Source organism: Corvus brachyrhynchos, unplaced genomic scaffold (assembly GCF_000691975.1).
Source record: "Corvus brachyrhynchos isolate BGI_N302 unplaced genomic scaffold, ASM69197v1 scaffold646, whole genome shotgun sequence".
Lineage (NCBI taxonomy): Eukaryota > Metazoa > Chordata > Aves > Passeriformes > Corvidae > Corvus > Corvus brachyrhynchos.
In genome coordinates this window covers 41,941-61,088 of record NW_008238401.1, presented here as the reverse complement: position 1 = coordinate 61,088, position 19,148 = coordinate 41,941, and the positions used below count along the sequence as shown (strand labels likewise).

Sequence of the window (19,148 nt, the reverse complement as noted above, 5' to 3'; positions counted from 1 at the left end):
CGGGCAGGGGGTCCGGCCGGAGCTTCGGCACCACCCGCGCTGGCTCTGAGCTCCGGGCAGCCAGGTGGAACCAGGCGAACAGCTCCTTCCTCCCCAGGGCCCGGAAACAGCAGCAGCCAACACCCAGCCAGGCCTTCGGGCAGCCCCCTTACTTTTTTCCACTCGGTATCAGCCCGCCCCCAGCCAGGGCTATTTCAATGCAATGTTCTGTTAGCCAGCTACATCTTTTATTTCCTAACTGCCCCATTTGTCTCTCAGGCAGCGCTCTCCCCCTGCACTGTCCTGCTTCCAGGTAGCACATGGGAGAAAAATTCACTGAAAAAAACAAACCCAGAGCATGTGGGAAAAGTAAGGAAAAAAAAAATTGTAATCGTTCTTCATTTTTCTGTTAACATCAAGAATGGAAATAAATTACTTTTAGTAACCTTTGAACCACACTAAGTAATGGGTTCAAGTTCATGGAAGAAAATAACATCAAAAGCACAATCTGACCTATACAACTGCCGTAAGAAACTCAAAATGCTGAAACTCGCAGAGGCTGCAGAACTTCTGTGATGCATATTCATGAAGAACTTGTTACCTAAACTCCAGTGTACTCTGTGGACATTATATAGATATTGTAAACCCTTAGAGCTTGTACCTCCTGCAGCAATCAGCTAAACAAAGTTCTGCTCTCTCCCCTCCAGCTGGCATGATTTGCATAGAAATCACATACCAGAGCACATTCTGGAATCCTGCTTGATGTTCACAAGCCTGAATTCAAAAGTTTTCAGGATGTCTTCTATACACGATAGCTGAGGAGCCACAAAAGCTTTTGGTGATGCTAACTATTGTGTCTCATGAAGGTGGCACACTTGTTCTCATTTTTTTCCCATGCTTGGTGTAGTTTTCAGAAAATCCAGGATGACTAAAAAATGCCTTTATAGGAGGATTTACTGGGTCACTACTGCCAGATGATGTTTCATAAAAGGTGTGTAACAATGAGAATTTTAAAATCATAGCTTTGCCTTGTTTCATAGATATTATGCTAAATTTAGATGACTTAAGAAATTGACTTTTTATTCTAGTACAATAATTCTACCCATGACAATTTATTCTTTTTCTGTTACCCACCTGACAATAGCAACTTGCTCTTTTCCCTTGACCACAGCTGGCAGAGCATCCTGACTCCATTATATTGTACCTGCCTTCCAGTTACAATATCTTCCAGATCTTCCGGTCAGTAAATCGAATCCATTAAGTAGTTTCAGCTTCCTTTCACAAGACAACATTAAAACATTCTTCCATTCCTACCAAGAAAAGGGAAAACAATTCAGGATTTGTGGAACTGTAGTCACATTCAAGTTTCATTGATGCATTTACAGAGCATATTCTGTCCATAATAACTGAACATAATGTTGCCATAATTTGGAATAAGTAATGTAATTATGTGTTCAAAAAGCAAACATTGCTATCACCCTTCCAAAACCAAAACCACAGGAGAGTTCAGAGTAAATCTCAGTGGTTCCAATGCGTTTGTCAACTACTGCTAAAATAGTAGCATTACTTCTTACTCTACTGTCAAAACAAAGCATCTCATATTCTGTGTTTTGGTTGCATAAATACCTGGAAGAGTCTGACGCTCAGCAGTCACATTAAGGTAAGTATGTACCAATGTCCTGTGAACTGACAGAGCATTGACATATACTTGCCTTATCATTTTTTCCAGTTTCTAGAAAATTTCCCCCAACCATTAAGAAGTCATTTAAACCCAGCTGTTTTCTTTTCCCCTACCTCTATTTTCAAGCCTGGAAGATGCTGTTTTTCAGGCCAACAGATTGCCTTTCACCAGCTCAGAAGAGAGAACCCACTAGGACTTTTTCACTATGAAAAATTCATGCCACTCTCCTGGTACATTGCATCAGGAGTTCTAAGAGCTTTTCCCTCGGGACTACAAATCCTTGGCCAGGCATGGCTCTTCCATTTAGGAGAATTCTAAGCACTCGTCCTTCTCTCCAAATCTAGTGTAAATAAGTATGGTAAAAACTCCATGGTGTCAATCAGCTTGAATCTGGAAAAGCAGATGCACTTTGAAGGCTTCTTTATGTTCAAAAATGTGGTTTGTCAGGGAATGAGCTCTCCAGATTTTCTTTAGTCCTGAACGTTTTCCTTCTGTACTAAATTTATTTCAACATACCTATATAAGCACACTTTCAGATATGAAATATAGAAGGATATCTATTGTAGCAATTAGAGTTGTTTTATACCTCAAGTATTTGGTTTTGATAAGTGTAAAATTAAATGAGACTTCAAAAGTAGCACAGAACATCATGACCTCAGTAGAGTGCTTCAGTATTCACTGCTTTCTTCCTCAGCTAGAGATGGGCACAAGACAGATGTGTCTTCCAAAATCAATGTTACCTGGTAATCCCTCCTTGGTGAAAGGCCAGTGGAATGCAATGTGAGTTTTGGACTCAAAAAGGAGATGAAAATCAGGCCTTGTTTTTAAAAGAGAAGCTGGTTGTTTATCAGAAAAATCATTGATTCTGATCAGACTTTGATGCACTGTTAAAAACTTCACAGTCTTTGAAAAAAAAACCTAGTGTGACATACTCAAACTAATTTTCTTCAGAGGCCATCAAAATTCCCTTAGAATATCCTTATGAAGAGACTCCTTGATTTTTTTATGACCTTTTGGATAGAACAACGTACCCAGCTTTTAGGAATTTGTTAAGAGTCTCTGAACAGCTGCGCTTAAAAAATACATTATACCAAAAGAAATCTCTCTGTAGACTGAAGACTCTGCACTATTCAGGTAGATATAGTACAAAACCTTTAGCAAACCTGAATATCTTTTCAAAAGCCATATTTGTCACAGAAAAAAAACCAATTTCACTGTAACCAAGAACTATGTAGCGAAATTTTTTTAGGGAAACGGGTATTTAAACCCCATATATTCTGTTAAGATCCATAGTCTATTACGTAGTTCTGTTAAGAACTACAGTCACCTAATATTTCCTCTTGACTTCCACAAGATGCAAAGATCTTGCAATCCGTAGCATAACTCAGCATCACCATAGCTATTAAATAAGACCTTTTCCTTATATTCCACTTGCAGCATACCTGCAATTACTCAGAAAAAAAATGCTTCTAAGGATGACGTTACTGAGATCACATCATAGAACACATCTATTAATGGTCAGATTCAAACAAGGCCAAATACAAGGAAACACACTGGTCCTCTCATTAAAATTAAATAACTTGTAAGCAGGAAGGTTAGAATGGAAAGTATCCACTCTGAGATACTGCTAAGCTACAATTAAAAGCTGCAAGTTAGGATGATCCTTATGGTTTGCTTTAGTATTGGTAAAAGTAGAACATGCATTACTGCAAGCAATAAATACCAACCCTAACAAACATTAACCTTTATTTTTAGTAACTAATGATAATAAAGTGTATTTCTACACTGTGCCCTTGCTATTTCCTGAAAGTTTCCTGAAAGTTACTTTTTACAATTTAATTGGTACAATTTGAAAACCTTTGAAAAGGTTCAAACTACTGTGTTTAAATAGGACCAGCCCTGGAGTGTTTGCCTGTGTAGTCCTTTGGAATTAGAACTCCTTCATCTCTTCATCTGTGTACCTATTTGAGAAGGAAGGACTCTTTTCCCAGGGCTGTAAAATGTCATTTCTCTTGTCTATGAAGAAAATACTATTAGAATCCTTGAAATCAATGTTTATTTTTAACTTCAGTGGCTGAGGAAAAGAAGGACTGCTGGTAAAATTGCAAATCTTTTAATAGGTTTACAACATCCCAAGAAGAGTAACCCCTAAAACAAAACTAGACAATAAACGAAGATACTTTTCTATTTTTATAAAGAAACACAGACTAGTTAAGGTCAAATCACTGCAGAGACTTAAGACATCTATTGAACAGGTGGGAATTCTCCAGATGGACATTCCAGGTTGACTAAAGAAACCGGTTGCTTAGGCAAAAACTCAAACAACATATTTTCAATGTTGCTTTTATGGGACCTGAAGAAACAAAATGGAGTACAGATCTGAAGGAGAAAGATAAGACAACTGAGGCATACATCTACACAAAAAAATCAAAGACTACCTACACTAAATCTAAGAAAAATTCCCAAGCAAAACCTTACTTAACAGAACATTAAAGGTTACATACCCCATTATCTTCATCAAAATTACATGTTTTTTCAGGGTTTTTTTTTGTTGGTTTGGAAGTTGCAGGGTAGAGATGATGTGAAAGATGTGCCTGCTTCATTTCAATGGACAATGGTAGCCCCATAATATGATCCTCCCATTCTTTTTTTCTTTTCACATTAGCTATTTCAATAGTCTCTGTAGCATTTCATGAACAACATAGGAATGATAAGATTATAAATCTTCATTTCAAAATTACCAGTATAAGGAACACAGAAGTACATTACATAATACCTGCTCCCAAATGAGGCATGTGAAACAAGTGTTTCACATATTCTTAAGAGTCCATGTTTAGTCACAGATTTACATCATCATTACAGAAGAAATTCCTGTTGATCAATCCTGCATGCTTAAAAAGTTAAAAAAAAAAAGTGAGGAAAACGACTATCAAGTCATGCTTAGGATAGTTTTGTTGATACTCAGGCCAAGCAATTTGGTCTTGTTTCCAGCCCTGTACTGCCTGTTTATGAGGCATTATCTCAAGAAGGCAACAAACGTTAAATATTAACATCAGGAACCAGTATCTGAACATCTTTTAGCTTTTAACAGTAGATATTTATTGAAAAACTCATCTGCATTTAGAGGGGTTTGGGTTTGAATATCATACAGCAAAGGAGTTGTTCAACTGCATTGCTAAAAACAATTAAGTGATTAACATGAATAAGGGGTTTTTTTCAAGTGTTTTAGGGATGACTAGCTCAAATGAAAGCTGTTGCCTTATTACAGAATTCAGGATAATAATACTTTTTTTTTCCCTGGATATACAACTGCACAGAAATAGAGAATGGCATTTTTCACTGAAGCAAGATTTTTAAATATTTACAAAAATGGAAAATATTTGTAACTGCAAGCAAAGGGAACACAAGCTGCCCACTCAGCTGCCTCAGGTTAATGAAAAACAAAGGAAACATTTTTTCTCATGCTTCTCTACCTTCTCAAGATAAAAACATCAGCTATTTTTATAGGATTCAAATAGCATCTGTACAGATGGTTTTAATGCACTCATAATATGACAATTACTTCAAGGTTATCTTTCCAAAGCATTTCCTTAATTAGCAACTGCTTGCTATAAAAATCATCAAAATAGACTCTCCAAATTATGGTTCACTCCCACTATGTAATACACTACTTAGGCACTGGAGAAACATTCTCACAAATGGAACAAAGACAGGTTTACTTGTTTTTGAAGATAAACTACTTGGACTATCAGTTTACCTGTGGTTCCTAACTCAAAGCTTCTTGGCAGAGAATGGGTTTAATGATTACCTTTTTTAATGGGTTTAATTATTACCTCTGTACTTAAGCTGCTGCTCCTGCATATTCTGGTTTCAGACATGGACATTCCTTGCTTGTAACTGGCTGGGAAATAACAGGAGAAATACACTTGACAAGAATTCCCGGACTCGATTAACACCAAACAAATATAAATAAAGAAGGTAAGTGAAAGCAAGAATTGCTAAAGGTGATAGTTGAAGCAGTCTAAATACATGACTTTAAAAGAGAGATGCTGGGCACAAAGCTATAATGAAGTTCAGGGACCCAAGCCCTGCATTCTTCATGTGTTTTCTATCATAGGTTTAATCTTAAAAGTTGGATTTGTTATGATTCTTTAAAAAATCTTTAATTCAAAAGATAAAAACCATCAAAAAGATGTTTTTATAGCCCAAATGTTTCTGAAGACCACAATACTGAGATAGGTGTTCTGTCAATTTAAAATGGTGCAGTTTTTGTAGCCAGTTACTACTTAATTTACAAAAAACCCCAACTTAGTTTCCTAGACATGATGCCTTCCAGGGTTACCATCTGTATAAAAGCATACTGATCTTCAGCATTCAAATTCAAGGAATTATAGTTGTAGAGTCTTAGGAGAGAAGAGATTCTGACTGAATCCACTTTAGAGACTCAGGACCTAACCCGATCAATTTCCTTCACTGTCTCAGACTGTATTGTAGGCCAATACTAGGGGAAACAAGCAAAATCCTCACAAAAAAAAAATTGTAAGTCTAAATTAAAATTTAAAAACAAACTGTTTACATTCCTTTTCTAAACAGGACAAAACGTTGAGTGGAAGACATTCATCCTGAATCAACACAGAGAAGACTGGTGACTCCTGAGGCAAAGAGTTGCTAATTAGATAATTACAGTAGCCCACACTCTGTTTATCAGATCCTTCCATCTCCAAGGAACTGAGGCAGGGCCTAATTTAATGAAGAACAGAAAGAAGGTCTCCCAGATAAGAAGAAAACAGACTAGCTTTTGGGAGCAAGATAAAATCTGTCTGGACATTTGGAGGAATACAGAGGAAGGACCGGCTATAAAAGCTTGATCGTTCCAGTAAGGACATCCTCGAAACTGAATGTAGTCTGCTATAGAAGACACAGATATTCACTTGCCGGGTGGGTATGAGGAAAATCCACAGCAGGTCAGACATCAGAAGTTGACATAACTTCTCCTCTTCGATTTCTTCTCTGAGTAGGCAGTTCGATGGAAGTCCTTTGCCTTTGAGCGAGTGTGTGCATGTGTTTGTTTCCTGGTAATATTTACCTACACTATTTTGGACCCACATCATCAGCAAAAGTCAAGCAACATTATTATGCTAGAGTGAGATTTTGTTTTTATTTCCTTAGAAATTTCAACAAGAAAAACAAATGGGTGAAGAAAGCTTGAAGAAAAGAAAAGGAGAGCACAAAGGAAGAGAGGACAGACAATCCATTCAGAGTCATGAACCCCAAACGATGAACCTACAAAAGCAGGCAAACCTTTTTCTTTTCCCCTTTGATCCACGTGTGAGGGGTTGGCAGAGGGAGGCAGAAGGGGGCATTTGTGCATATGCATCAGCCTACAAAAACCACTACTGTGTCCCAATTTAGCAGAAATATGCTAATATCTCAACAATGTGGTTGGTTTAAATTTTTAGAAACTGCTGATTACTATAGTTAAATAGTTCTGATATAAACAGAATAAAACCCTAGGAATATGTCATTTAAGTTATCCGATATAAAAAGAATTCAAAGACTTATTCTAAGTCAATAACTGAGGCATTTCATAAACTTTACTTTTTTTTCCACATGGACTTTTCAGAAGTTGTAGTGGGTTGTCCAGCTCATTGTTTATGAAAATTTGTTAGTGTTTACAGCCAGGAAAAAGGCACTGGTGCTTGAAGACAAGTGAAAATCTGTCTCCTCCAGAAAATTACAGATGCTTTAGAAAACAGTTGTATCACTTCCTCTCAGGATGGGAGTGGCATTTCTCTTAAAATTAATTTAAGTTACCTGGAAAAAGATTCTCTAGGTGGTTTTGATGTAGTTTGATGGCAAGAGTGGAAAAATACTGATGTCATTAGAGTAGCCATAACTATCAGAAAATATTAAGTTGCCTGTGCCACTTGTAGGTCACTACAAATTTAGGAGAACATGATCTTATCACCACCTAGCAGTATCAACACAGTTCCTGTGCACAAATATTTAAAGCAAGGAGAGGAAAACAGCTGCTCAAAAAGAAAAAAACAAAACAAAAGCAGACTCCATCCATGAAAGACAATTCTAGAAAATTCAGAATTCACCAACTGCTTGTAAGAGAATGTCATTGCTTAATCAGAGAGGAAAGGGCAAATTCACCCATCCAAGGTTATATTTGAGACCCAATCCAAAAGACAGTTTAATAAAGGAAATACACAGGCAGGCAGAACACAAATAGATGTACTTTTGAAAACAGCAGGAGTACACCACAGGGTACACATCGATCTTGGAAAGAAGAGTGAAACCTTGCAAAATTGTTTAATATATTTCTTTATAGAACGATATATTGAAAGCCAATAAAAATAAATCAGTAATGACAACTACTATAGTTCTATGATACTGAGAAGTAATTGCTGAATTACTAGAAATTGCTTACAAATACATCTCATTTTATTTCAAGGTGGGCCTCGTTAGTGGAATCTGTATGATTGTTGGTACAATTATTGGTTCAGGTATCTTCGTTTCTCCAAAATCAGTGCTTGCCAATGTTGAAGCTGTGGGTCCTTGTTTAACCATCTGGGCAGCCTGTGGAGTTCTGGCAACATTAGGTAAAACAGTCAACAAAGAATCTGAATCTTTGCCTTAAATCTTTGTATCTGCTGTTTCTGCATACTACTGTCATTTCACAAATTAGCTAATAGCACCTAGACCAAAATCAACTAAATCCTGCTGTATATATGCATAGCAGTACTCCACCATAAATTTAAAACGGGGTGTTTATAGAAGACAAATTAAGTTTTTAAAATTGTAAATCACACTCTCAATTTATTTTGAAACAAAGTTTTAGTTTTGCCTGCTTCATCCACTGACTGTAATAAAGAGAATACTCTTCTACTTAAATAACTGGCAATATGTGAAATTTACTGGTAGTGAGCTAGGTACTTTCTGCTAGTTTTCTACTTCCATGATTCTAACTCTGTTATCTGAAAATTTAGCACTAAGCACCTCAAAATATTTCAAGAAATAAAACAAATAAATTTTTGAGCATTGTATCAAGGCAGACAGCATACAGAAAACCTTTAATTCAAGATGCCACATACAGCAATAGAACAGGAAGTATCACTGTACTTTAATGTTGTACTTAGCAGCCATTTTATTTCAAAATTGTGCAGAAAGTCTGTTTTTTGAGGTTTTCAAAAGGTATGTCAGCCACTTAAACACTTCTTATAGTGTTCATTTCTTAAACAGAAATCCAATGAAATCACAATGTTTGTTTGTACTGGTTTTGGTGAAGTCTGAAACATCAATTGTAGTAATTTTTAGACTGCATCTTAATAATTCCAGGGTATTTTTTTCAATTGCTCACAAGTAATTAAAATTTTACTTTGCATATACAGTAAAATATACAGAAACTTGAAGAGAGTAATGATGCACTGTATATATAAATTTCCTTAACTTTTCTACCTATTAAAAAGTGATCATCTCTTCAAGCAGTCCCAGGTTCAAAAGTGTATTAACTGAACCTGCTTTTCTTGTTATTCAGGTGCACTTTGTTTTGCTGAGCTTGGTACAATGATCACAAAGTCTGGGGGAGAATATCCTTACCTTATGGAGGCATTTGGCCCAATTCCAGCATTTTTGTTTTCTTGGACAAGCTTACTGGTTACAAAACCCAGTTCATTTGCAATCATTTGTCTCAGCTTTGCAGAATATGCATCAGCCCCTTTTTATCCAGGTTGTGATCCACCCCAAGTTGTCATCAAGTGTCTTGCAGCAGCTGCTATTGGTAAGACTCACACTTTTTAAGACAGACCAGATCCAAAACTGCATAGTGACTTGTGTCTGACCCCATCAGTAAGTGCATTTCCGTACCCTGAAACTTCCTTAGGTTCATCTTCACAAAGACACCAGAAATCTTTAAGACACAGTCCAGTAAGTCCTTCCCACAATAACTAATTCAACAACATAAAAAGGATAGGTTTAAAAATGGTTTGTTCCTATCCAAGGGGTTTTTAATTCTTCATTAAGATAGATGCAGCTGTATAATTCTTATCTCTAGCAGAAAAGGAAGAAAAAATAAGTGTGGAAATACTATTTTTTTTATTTATCAGAATGCTGTGCAACTTCAAAATATTTTTTGTAAAAGGTATTATCAAAATCTAATTCATAAGTATGTTTTTCCTCACTATTTTAAAAGTTATCCAAACACAGTAATTAAAAACTGTATATAATATAGACAAAAAGTGTGAGGGAAAAGCAGTACAGTAAATAAGGGGAGGGGCACCTTTTCTTTAAATTCTGACAAACAATGCAAATATTTATAATTTGATTTCTTTTAGTGGTAATTACAATTGTGAATTCACTGAGTGTGAAGCTGGGAAGCTACCTCCAGAATTTTCTCACAGCTGCTAAAATGATCATTGTCACAATCATTATTGTAAGTGGAATTGTTCTCCTTGCAAAAGGTAATAAAATATACATTATTTGAAAAAATTCTTTTAGCTTTTGCTATGATCATTAAAAAGTTCCCCACTGACAGAAGTGACACAGTAATAAGGCACAGCCCTGAATCTCTTCATTCAGAGTTTTAGTTTTGCATCTTTTGGAAACTATGGTATTTTCTTTTAGAGAACGGGGATGGGTGGGAAATGCAACACTACCAATCAATTAATACAAAAGGGTATTAATTAAAGTGAAAAGTTTCAAAACATGAGACATACGTTGGAATGTTTTTTCATCTGGTGGGGATTACAAGAATTAGTTTTAACACTGATCAGTAATCTTCCTCTTATTTGCAGGAAAAACTGAAAACTTCAAAGATTCTTTCAAGGACAGTAAAATTTCTGTTAGCTCTATCAGTCTGGCGTTTTATAATGGACTCTGGGCGTATGATGGATGGTAAGGAATCTTTATTAGCCTTAACAGTTACACTTTAACAGCCTTTAACTGGTTTACTCTCTCCCTGTGGAACTCTCTGAAAAAGTTAACAACTGACTTGTTATTAAGAATGTCTTGATGAGTACTGGAAAAAGAACACTCGTTTGGTTAAAACCCCCCCAAAACTCCACCTTCTTTTAGTTGCTGTTTACTAGGGAAAGCAATTATATTAGACCCCCAAAGGACTACTACTACTACTGCTTTGCTGCTGAAGGTGCTTAGAAACTGAAGTGATGAGGAGGATATAACACAGTTTAATTCCCGTGGCTTAGGCAAAATAGCTTTCCCTGCAGGTTACCCCATCAAATTCCATTTCTTGCAAAATATGTAGTGGTGTTTGATTAGTACAGGAGAACATAAAAAAGAACATTATATCAGAAATTATGATGTTCAACCTGCAGATTTTTTCTTAGGGAATGTCAGTTGGCATAGTGTTCTGTTGGCACAAATCCACTGATATTCTTAAATGTACAAACTGCAAAAATCTGCATATAGGTCTGTACTTAAAAGCTTCTGAAACTGAATTTATTTTTAAATAGATTTTTTTTAGGTTCTATTTCCAAGCTTGAGTGTCTCAACTCAGGCATGTAAGTCTCTTAATTCAGGCACTCATATGGACTTTTTAAAAGGGCAAAGAAGCTAATTCCTAAATAATTACTTGTGTATGTAACCATCAGGCACTAACATTTGAAAATTTGCCTTTTGAACCGTAAATACTAACTCTTCCCATTTTCAGAGCAGATGAATATAAAAACCTTGTTTCAATTTGTCTACATGCTCTAGCAAAAATGAGTATTTGGAAATTATAATTCAGATAGCTATAATCCTTAGAAAGGTTTTCATGCTAGTATGACTTCCAGAACCACTGTGAAACACCAGCAGACTTGCTTCACTCCTTGCCCTCAGCACACTTTTGCTTTTATATGAAAAAACTCAAATACTGCAAAGCTTGAAGTTGAAAGGCAATCTTGTAAATCTTAGTGTCTACCAAATTTTTGTTTGATTACTCTGGGATATTTTATCCAAGATTTCAGAGTCTCAGAGATAATAGAGATAATGCAGAAAGAGATGGTGAATCAAGAGGCTGACTTTTGGATAAGAAGCTCACACAGGTTTTGTCCTGCAGTTTTCCCACTTAAAAGTTTGATTGTACTTTTTTTTAAAATTTTTTTTAAACTGAAAAGATTAAAAACAATAACACAAGAAATAACACCTCACCTTATAGTATAGTCATATTTAAACACCTGACTGCTAAAATACTCTATGAATGTTTTTCCTTTCAGGAATCAACTCAATTACATCACAGAAGAACTTAAAAATCCTTACAGGTAAAACTATGTAGGAAAGCAGTGTTTTTACTGGCAAAAATCAAACACTAAATATTTTTCTACAAGCAAGCATATATTTTGGTTTGTTTTTTAAAAGCACTAGTTATTCAAGGTTTGAGCACTAACAGACAAAGCTAATTAGCCTGTATTACAGGCTTTGTATCTTTGCATAATTTATAGTTTTCTTTTTATAATCCTGATTTCCTTAGTTCTACAGTAAAAAAAAAAAGTAAATACACCTAAAGAACATATCAGGAAAAGAAAGAATCCACAGTTTACTATGACAACTGTACCAGTGATACAGCAATGCTGATGGGATCTTACTTTTCCATTCTTTAGAAATCTACCACTGTCTATAATTATTGGAATCCCCTTGGTTACGGTTTGTTATGTTCTGATAAACATTTCCTATTTCACCGTAATGACTTCAACAGAACTCCTGCAGTCCCAGGCAGTTGCTGTGGTAAGCTACTTAATTTTGTAATAGAACATCTGAAGAAGGCTGTGTGCATTGAAGTCATGTAAGTCATTCAGGTCCATTAATTTTTTTTAAGATAAAATTAATTTTAGTGTAAGATGTTAGTGCCACCTTTCCCCCCATTATCTACTATCATTTCTTAATATAAAATTTCAGTAATGGTTAATTTAAAGAGTAGTTCTATAATATCCCAATAGGAATAAAAGAAGGAAGCAAAAGTAGTACAGTCTTCAGCAAATGTTTTGTAAACATTGCAGCTCAGAGGGTGACTGCTTTCCATAGGCATCAAAAAGATGGAAAGAGAAATAAAATTTGACAGTTGCTTTGCCATTTTCAGTATTTCTGAGAAAGAAGCACATGCCAAATGACAGTAGATCAAAGTTTGTTGTTCTGGAGATAACAGCAAATGGTCCATCATTCACTTCCTCCTTATTCTTTTTGGGTTTTTTTCTTAACAAATTTGAAAGATAAAATTTTTACATTTTTGCAAGATATACTCTTACAGGTAGAATTAGAAACTATGTAAGTTTCTGAAACCTTAAAAAACACATCTGTCCCTTCAGTTCTGCTCAGTAAATTTTCCATGTCTCTGAAAAAACTGTTGAGGTCATGCAACAATTTTTTTAATGTTTGTCTTCGGGGAAAACAAACAGTATATAGGGTAGCAAAGTGAAGAAGTACACATGTTGAAATGCTTAAATTTTTTTTAAATAAAAGCTTTTAAAATTTAGATCTTCTGTGCATTTCAGCAGCTTGTCTGCACCAGGAGTTACAGCAAAGAATGTATCAAGTTAAATCTTGTTTAAGAACACAAAATATATAACATGTTTTTGTTGGTAACATAGCTCAGATACCCATGTAGATGTACTTTACCTACAAAGAGGCTCTAACATTACTGAATATACTAAATGGTAGTTAAAATGCCAAAATTATTAATTTTAATCCCATATCCCAGACATTTGGAGATAGAGTCCTTTATCCAGCCTCTTGGATAGTTCCTCTCTTTGTGGTATTTTCTACACTTGGATCTGCCAATGGCACCTGTTTTACTGCAGGCAGGTAAGTTCCCATTCTAAATATCTTCAAATGAAAGTTTTTGAAGGATGGAAAAATTTATATGCATGTATCTACAGACATAAAGACATTCTTCTGATCCACATTATAAAAAATGTAATTTAGAATTGCCTGTAAATCTAGCCTTATTGATTAATTTTCAAAAATAAACAGTGGCTATTCAGGTTTGAAAAATTAGAAAACATGGTCTCTTCTCAATTCTATGCAGGTATAGCACTATAGCACAAAAGGGTTTTTTCATCAATCATCAGTTTTAAAGATGAGAATTAAACAGTTAAAAGTTACCAGTAAAAACATGACTACACCAGCAAAGGTAACTGAGAAGCTATTCCTTTCTATTAGTTGTTCAGCGCTTCCATTTACTATTTAAAGTATTTTAAAATTTCAAAACCACCTGAAAACAATGCGGATGTAAAGGCCATTTTTAGAGAAAAGGTTGTCAATATAGGTTTTTGCTATGAAGCACATGAAAAAGGAAATATTTAATTAAAAGGGACACAGTAGGTAACATTTCCCAAAATAATTTTCAACTATATGTGCAAAATAATGATTCTGAAATTAATTTCAAGTGTACTATTTTAATACTGGTTCAGAATTTGTTTTAGCTCACTGCTTTAATACTGGTTATTTCCCTTATTTTAAACTGCTACAATACTCTTTAAATCCCAATGCATATCAAAGAAAATACTGATTAAATTAGTCAGATGTCTATTTTTAGTAGTGCCACTTAAAGTCTAGGTGCCACACTAACTACATTGCCTTGTTTTTGTTTTGTCAGACTTGTTTATGTTGCAGGTCGTGAAGGGCACATGCTAAAGGTACTATCTTACATTAGTGTTAAGCACTTAACACCAGCACCTGCTATCATATTTTATGTAAGTATATATTCCAAGTACAGAAAAATTATCAACAAAAATTCTCCAGTAATACATACTTTCACAGTTTCTTACAAGCAGTCTTGACACATATCTTTAACTATCTAGACAAGAAAATTGCTAAATACATTTTGGAAAAAAGACTACATAAAACCCCCAACTTCTGTAAATTGAACATACTCATTCCAGAACTGGATTTTAAAAATCAAAATGGTTAAGGATCAATGGCATGAAATCAAAAACTTAAATGAATGGTTAGTATTACAGAATCCTTCCACAGGATGCTTGCAAGCAAGCTATCACTGCCCTGTTTCCTCCACATACGAAATTTACATCTCACTAAAAAAAATCCAGTCAGTAAATACATTTAAGAATAAATCTAGAACATCTTGTTATTTTTATTTTACCCATTTATCTTCAAGGAAAAACAAGATCTATTCAATCCCAGTAACATTAAAAACCTAAAAATACATTTTGTATCTTCCAGATATAAAATTAACAATGAAACAGATTTATGCATAAAAATTATAAGCATTTTGACTTAAAATGGAATTAAGATTACATACAAAAATAACCACATGTTGGCAGGATGTAGTCACAATCTTTAAAGGTGCTGCAATACATTTACACCCAAATGTTTAGGCAAAAACATTCACAGTTCATTCTCTGGAACACTAAGCATGCAACAGTATTGGGAAATAAGTAAAATTCAGCCTTCTTCTATAATAGACTATACTAATTTTTGTTTTCATTTTTAGGGTGCCATTGCTATTATTTATATTATTCCTGGTGACATTGACACACTCATAAATTACTTCAGTTTTGCAGTCTGGATATTTTATGGTTTAACTGTACTTGGACTAATTGTTATGAGGTTTACAAGGAAGGAACTCAGGAGACCTATCAGGGTAAGTTCTGTATGGCTTTTCCTCCATTCCATAGATGCTGTAGCATGGATTCACCCTAAGTATCTGGATATTTAACCGGGACCCTTGCCATTATCCTCGTTTTTTACTCCCCCTACCTGAAATCTAGCTATTTAATAGTAGTTCTGCACTGGGACTAAGCTCATAAGGACTGGGAAAAGATGTTGATTTTCACTTGTATAGACCACAGGGCACAAGCCAAATTTTCAGAGATGTGTAATTGCAGTCAGCAGACTACCGCTGAAAGAATATCCAAAATAAGACCCCAGGTCATTGCACATAAGTCAGGTCCCACATTTATTAAACTGCAAACTTGTACACTGCAATTTGAAATGCAGACAAAGAGATCTTAGTGAATAATTTAGCAGAAGAGTTTTCCCTATCCATACTTCTGCTACTCCTTCAGTTGTCCCGTCTGATTCCAGAAATTTTAAAATTAAAAAATGCATAAGATGATCAAAATATTCTTTCATACAGGAAACTTCTGTAAGAACAGCTAAAGAATGAAGAAGTGATTTTATTCTTTGTATCTTGCAGATACCCATCATCATTCCTGTCATAGTGACACTGGTCTCAATTTTACTGGTATTGGCACCAATCATCAGTGCACCTGAACTGGCCTATTTGTACTGTATTTTATTTATACTTAGTGGACTTATAGTTTATGTACTTTTTGTTCATTTCAAATTCAACTGGCCCCAGAAAATATCAAGTAAGTATACATCAGGTAGCCAGCTCCAAACTCAACAGAACATTTACTAAACTTGAGATTAATTACTATAATAAAGCTCACTATCTGGTCCATCCCTTCTAAAGCACATGAGCAGGATGTGGGGGGAAACAATTTCCCTAGCATGTAGTGGGCTTTACTGAAGACTGTATTTTACTTCTTTCTGTTGAAAAGAAGTAATGTCTGACTTGAGGAAAAATTAAACTTAATTCACAAAAAACAACACATCACTGTAGTAGCACAAAGAAACCGACTTTTAAAGTTCACGGAACTAATTAGTCCGTAAAGTTAGTTTTTCAGTTATCTGTATTTCAAAACATTGCTTTAGCGATTAACTAAAGATTAGCAGACATAACTTCTTATGCCACCAAACACTGGGCTCTTAACTCTGATTATTAATTTTACAATACTTACTAAAGAAAATGTTAACAGCATTAAGATAAAAAAATAATCCCAGTGCTGATTATAGTGAAAGCTGCAAGAACCCAGCATGACCATTTATTAACTGATTGCATAGTCGCTAGAGAAACTCTGATATTCTCAGGTAAAACAGGATACACAGGTATTTCTAAGAGGCTAATTGGAACTGGCTGAATACAACAGGATTAGTAGTTCTACAGCATTCAAAAAATCCATCATCTGTCTCTCTTGTCCCCTGGGCCTATTAATTTTAATGTATTAATAGAATTAATTATAATTAAATAATTGTAATGAATTATAATTTAAATTACGTAATTGGAAGTATTGTACTCTGATGTAAGTTTGGAAATGTGGAATGCTGTAGTTTGGATATTAAGACTGTTTATTCCCCATCCTTTATTTTTCATTTTGAAATAGGAATACAGGTAAGACAAACAACTATGCAGAAGGATAATTTTCTTACTTAGAAAAATAGTTTGAATTGAAATATTGTTCTCTCTGATAAAGCCTCTCACAATAAATCTTTTCCTCAGAGCCCATCACTATGCACCTCCAGATGCTTTTGGAAGTTGTTCCAGAAGAGGAAGTTACTCAGTGAAGTATTTTATACCTACCAGGTTGTTTTTAAGTGCTGTACTGGTTGAAGTAGATTCAATGTAGTTTGGCACACATACATAATTGCTAAATTTGTACTGGTGTATTAGTTTTGCAACACATTAGTACTTTAAAGCATTAAATATACATAATAAAAGATTTCCAAGCCAGACTACAGTGTCCAGCAAAGCTGTTTTTATTAATCAGCTGTTTGCTAATCAGTTGTGATGTCTTGTTTTCTGAATTAAAATTGAAAGCAAAGATGTGTGCTCATGTCTTTACAAACAATTCCATGGTTGAGGGGGTGGGTTTTAATGTCTTTGAAATGGGTCTTAATGTCTCTACCAACTTCAAGGTTTGTTACAGAACCCAGATTGTTTGACAGACAAAGGGTCCGCACAAGCCTGAACTTCTGAACTTTGGGATAAAATGACAGGTTCAAGTGGGGATATGTGGTAGGTGGTTTGGGAAGGCTGTACTTTCCTAGTATCTCAGCCAACAGGGAAAGGAAGAGGGCAACATGCAGCCAAGAGTTTAGGATAAAAGGAGGCTGTACCCTCCAAAACCTCGGAGAGGAACCCCGGTGGGTGTGTGCCCCAGTGGCCTCTCTCCCGTTTATTCAAATGAAGTTGCAGGACTCCTCTGTCTCCTTTGTGGACACTGGCTTTTGGTAGCGTGATTTTCCATACAAAATGACTCAAAACCCTTTTCAGTTATGAACATGGCAGAACTTAGCAGCAACAGTGTCAAGATGCTTTTGATGACACTATGGAAAGAACAATGCAGCTCTTACTTACAGCATCACAAAAAGGACAAAAATCACATTAATGCCAGACTAGCTCTCTCCTCAGGTTCTTAGACCAAACATTAGTTATCAAAACATCAGTCTTTGAAGTTGAATATTGCATCCTATAACTTCACAGAGACACATTCAGGGTCTGCTGCCTTAAAAAACATTCTATAATATAAAAAGGCAGTGCTGGGAATCACTTGTCTATGCAGCTTTAAGCTGCAGAACACACATAGGTGTTAAGTTTTTTGATTTCAGCTGCATGTACCTTTACATTTGTGCTCTCTCTCTGAGCCCAGATCATTATCTTAATGTGATAGATACATATTATAATATTGGCTTTCTACAAATGCTAAAATAGATGCAATATGTATAAAGTAGCTTTGTTATTGTGATAGATGCATATTATAATATTGGCTTTCTACAAATAGATGCTATATGTATAACGTTAAAGTAGCTTCGTTATAAAGATGTAGTTTTGTAACAATAACGAATGCCTTTATTTCTGTCATTAACTAAACTTAGACATAATCGTAAAATAGCTAATATAGTTCTGCTTGTGGTAATTGAACTGTCTGCTTGGTTGGATAACATCCAACCAACATGTGTTGAAGACCCCTGCTACTGACATGCCAACTATCAGCAACTACCGTCTGCAGAAACCATAGACCAAAGCCCACGCTGAGGGTGATGATAAAAACTGACTAAAACCACAGCCAAGAAATGTGCATGCTCTAAAAAGACGGATCCAAGGAGGACCCATGCTGAACAGTTCCTGGAACATGTAAACTAGTTTGGGGAAGGTGTCAGAACTGGCCGAGACGGCATCCCAAAAAGAGGCTGCAGTTCAAACTACAGCGCAGCCGACTGTAGCCTGTGCTGCCTGTTCTGCCTGTTCTGCCTCTGGTCAGTCCATTCCTCCCCGCCCACCTCTGTTCGCTCACAGCACCTCAGAGTTGTCTTACAGTTCCTGGAACATGTAAACTAGTTTGGGGAAGGTTTGAATTTGCATAATTGACCCATGTCAATTATGGCGGCTTCTAGCCCATCCGCTGCGCCGAAACTGCCCAGATGCACCTTCTGGGCCGGTGTAGCCCTGGGCGTGGCTGCACCGACAATGCCCGGGTGCGGCCCATCGCCCTCCATGGCGTCGGACTGTTCTGCGCAGTCACAGACCCGAGCAGTCGACCTTCTAATGTCATCTGCCTTTGTTGCCGGAACTGCTGAATATCTCACGACAGCTGTCGGAACTGCTCAGCTTGCAAAAGCAGCTGCTGCAGATGCCAGAGGCAGCCCGCTGTGCGGGGTGTGCTGGGCCCGCACCGCCCGCGGCACC

The 19,148-nt window shown here is 36.0% G+C and overlaps 1 protein-coding gene across 1 annotated transcript; it reads left to right on the top strand.

The window, feature by feature from the left end:
* The first annotated feature begins 5,524 nt into the window (after positions 1–5,524).
* On the top strand, positions 5,525–17,194 carry SLC7A9 (solute carrier family 7 member 9). The gene is made up of 14 exons (XM_008635339.2): positions 5,525–5,638; positions 6,254–6,598; positions 6,830–6,955; positions 8,121–8,268; positions 9,204–9,446; positions 10,000–10,125; positions 10,459–10,558; positions 11,881–11,925; positions 12,265–12,388; positions 13,359–13,462; positions 14,256–14,352; positions 15,111–15,260; positions 15,816–15,990; positions 16,962–17,194. Exons 3-14 carry the CDS (start codon positions 6,851–6,853, stop codon positions 17,024–17,026), a joined length of 1,482 nt encoding a protein of 493 aa, XP_008633561.1. The 5' UTR covers positions 5,525–5,638; positions 6,254–6,598; positions 6,830–6,850; the 3' UTR covers positions 17,027–17,194.
* Positions 17,195–19,148: the final 1,954 nt, after the last annotated feature.

Coding starts and splice junctions, on each gene's coding strand:
- SLC7A9 (XM_008635339.2), top strand. CDS start 6,851: ATGGGTGAAGAAAGCTTGAAGAAAAGAAAAGGAGAGCACAAAGGAAGA. Junction 9,447..9,999: donor TCTTGCAGCAGCTGCTATTG/GTAAGACTCACA, acceptor GATTTCTTTTAG/TGGTAATTACAATTGTGAAT. Junction 13,463..14,255: donor ACCTGTTTTACTGCAGGCAG/GTAAGTTCCCAT, acceptor TTGTTTTGTCAG/ACTTGTTTATGTTGCAGGTC.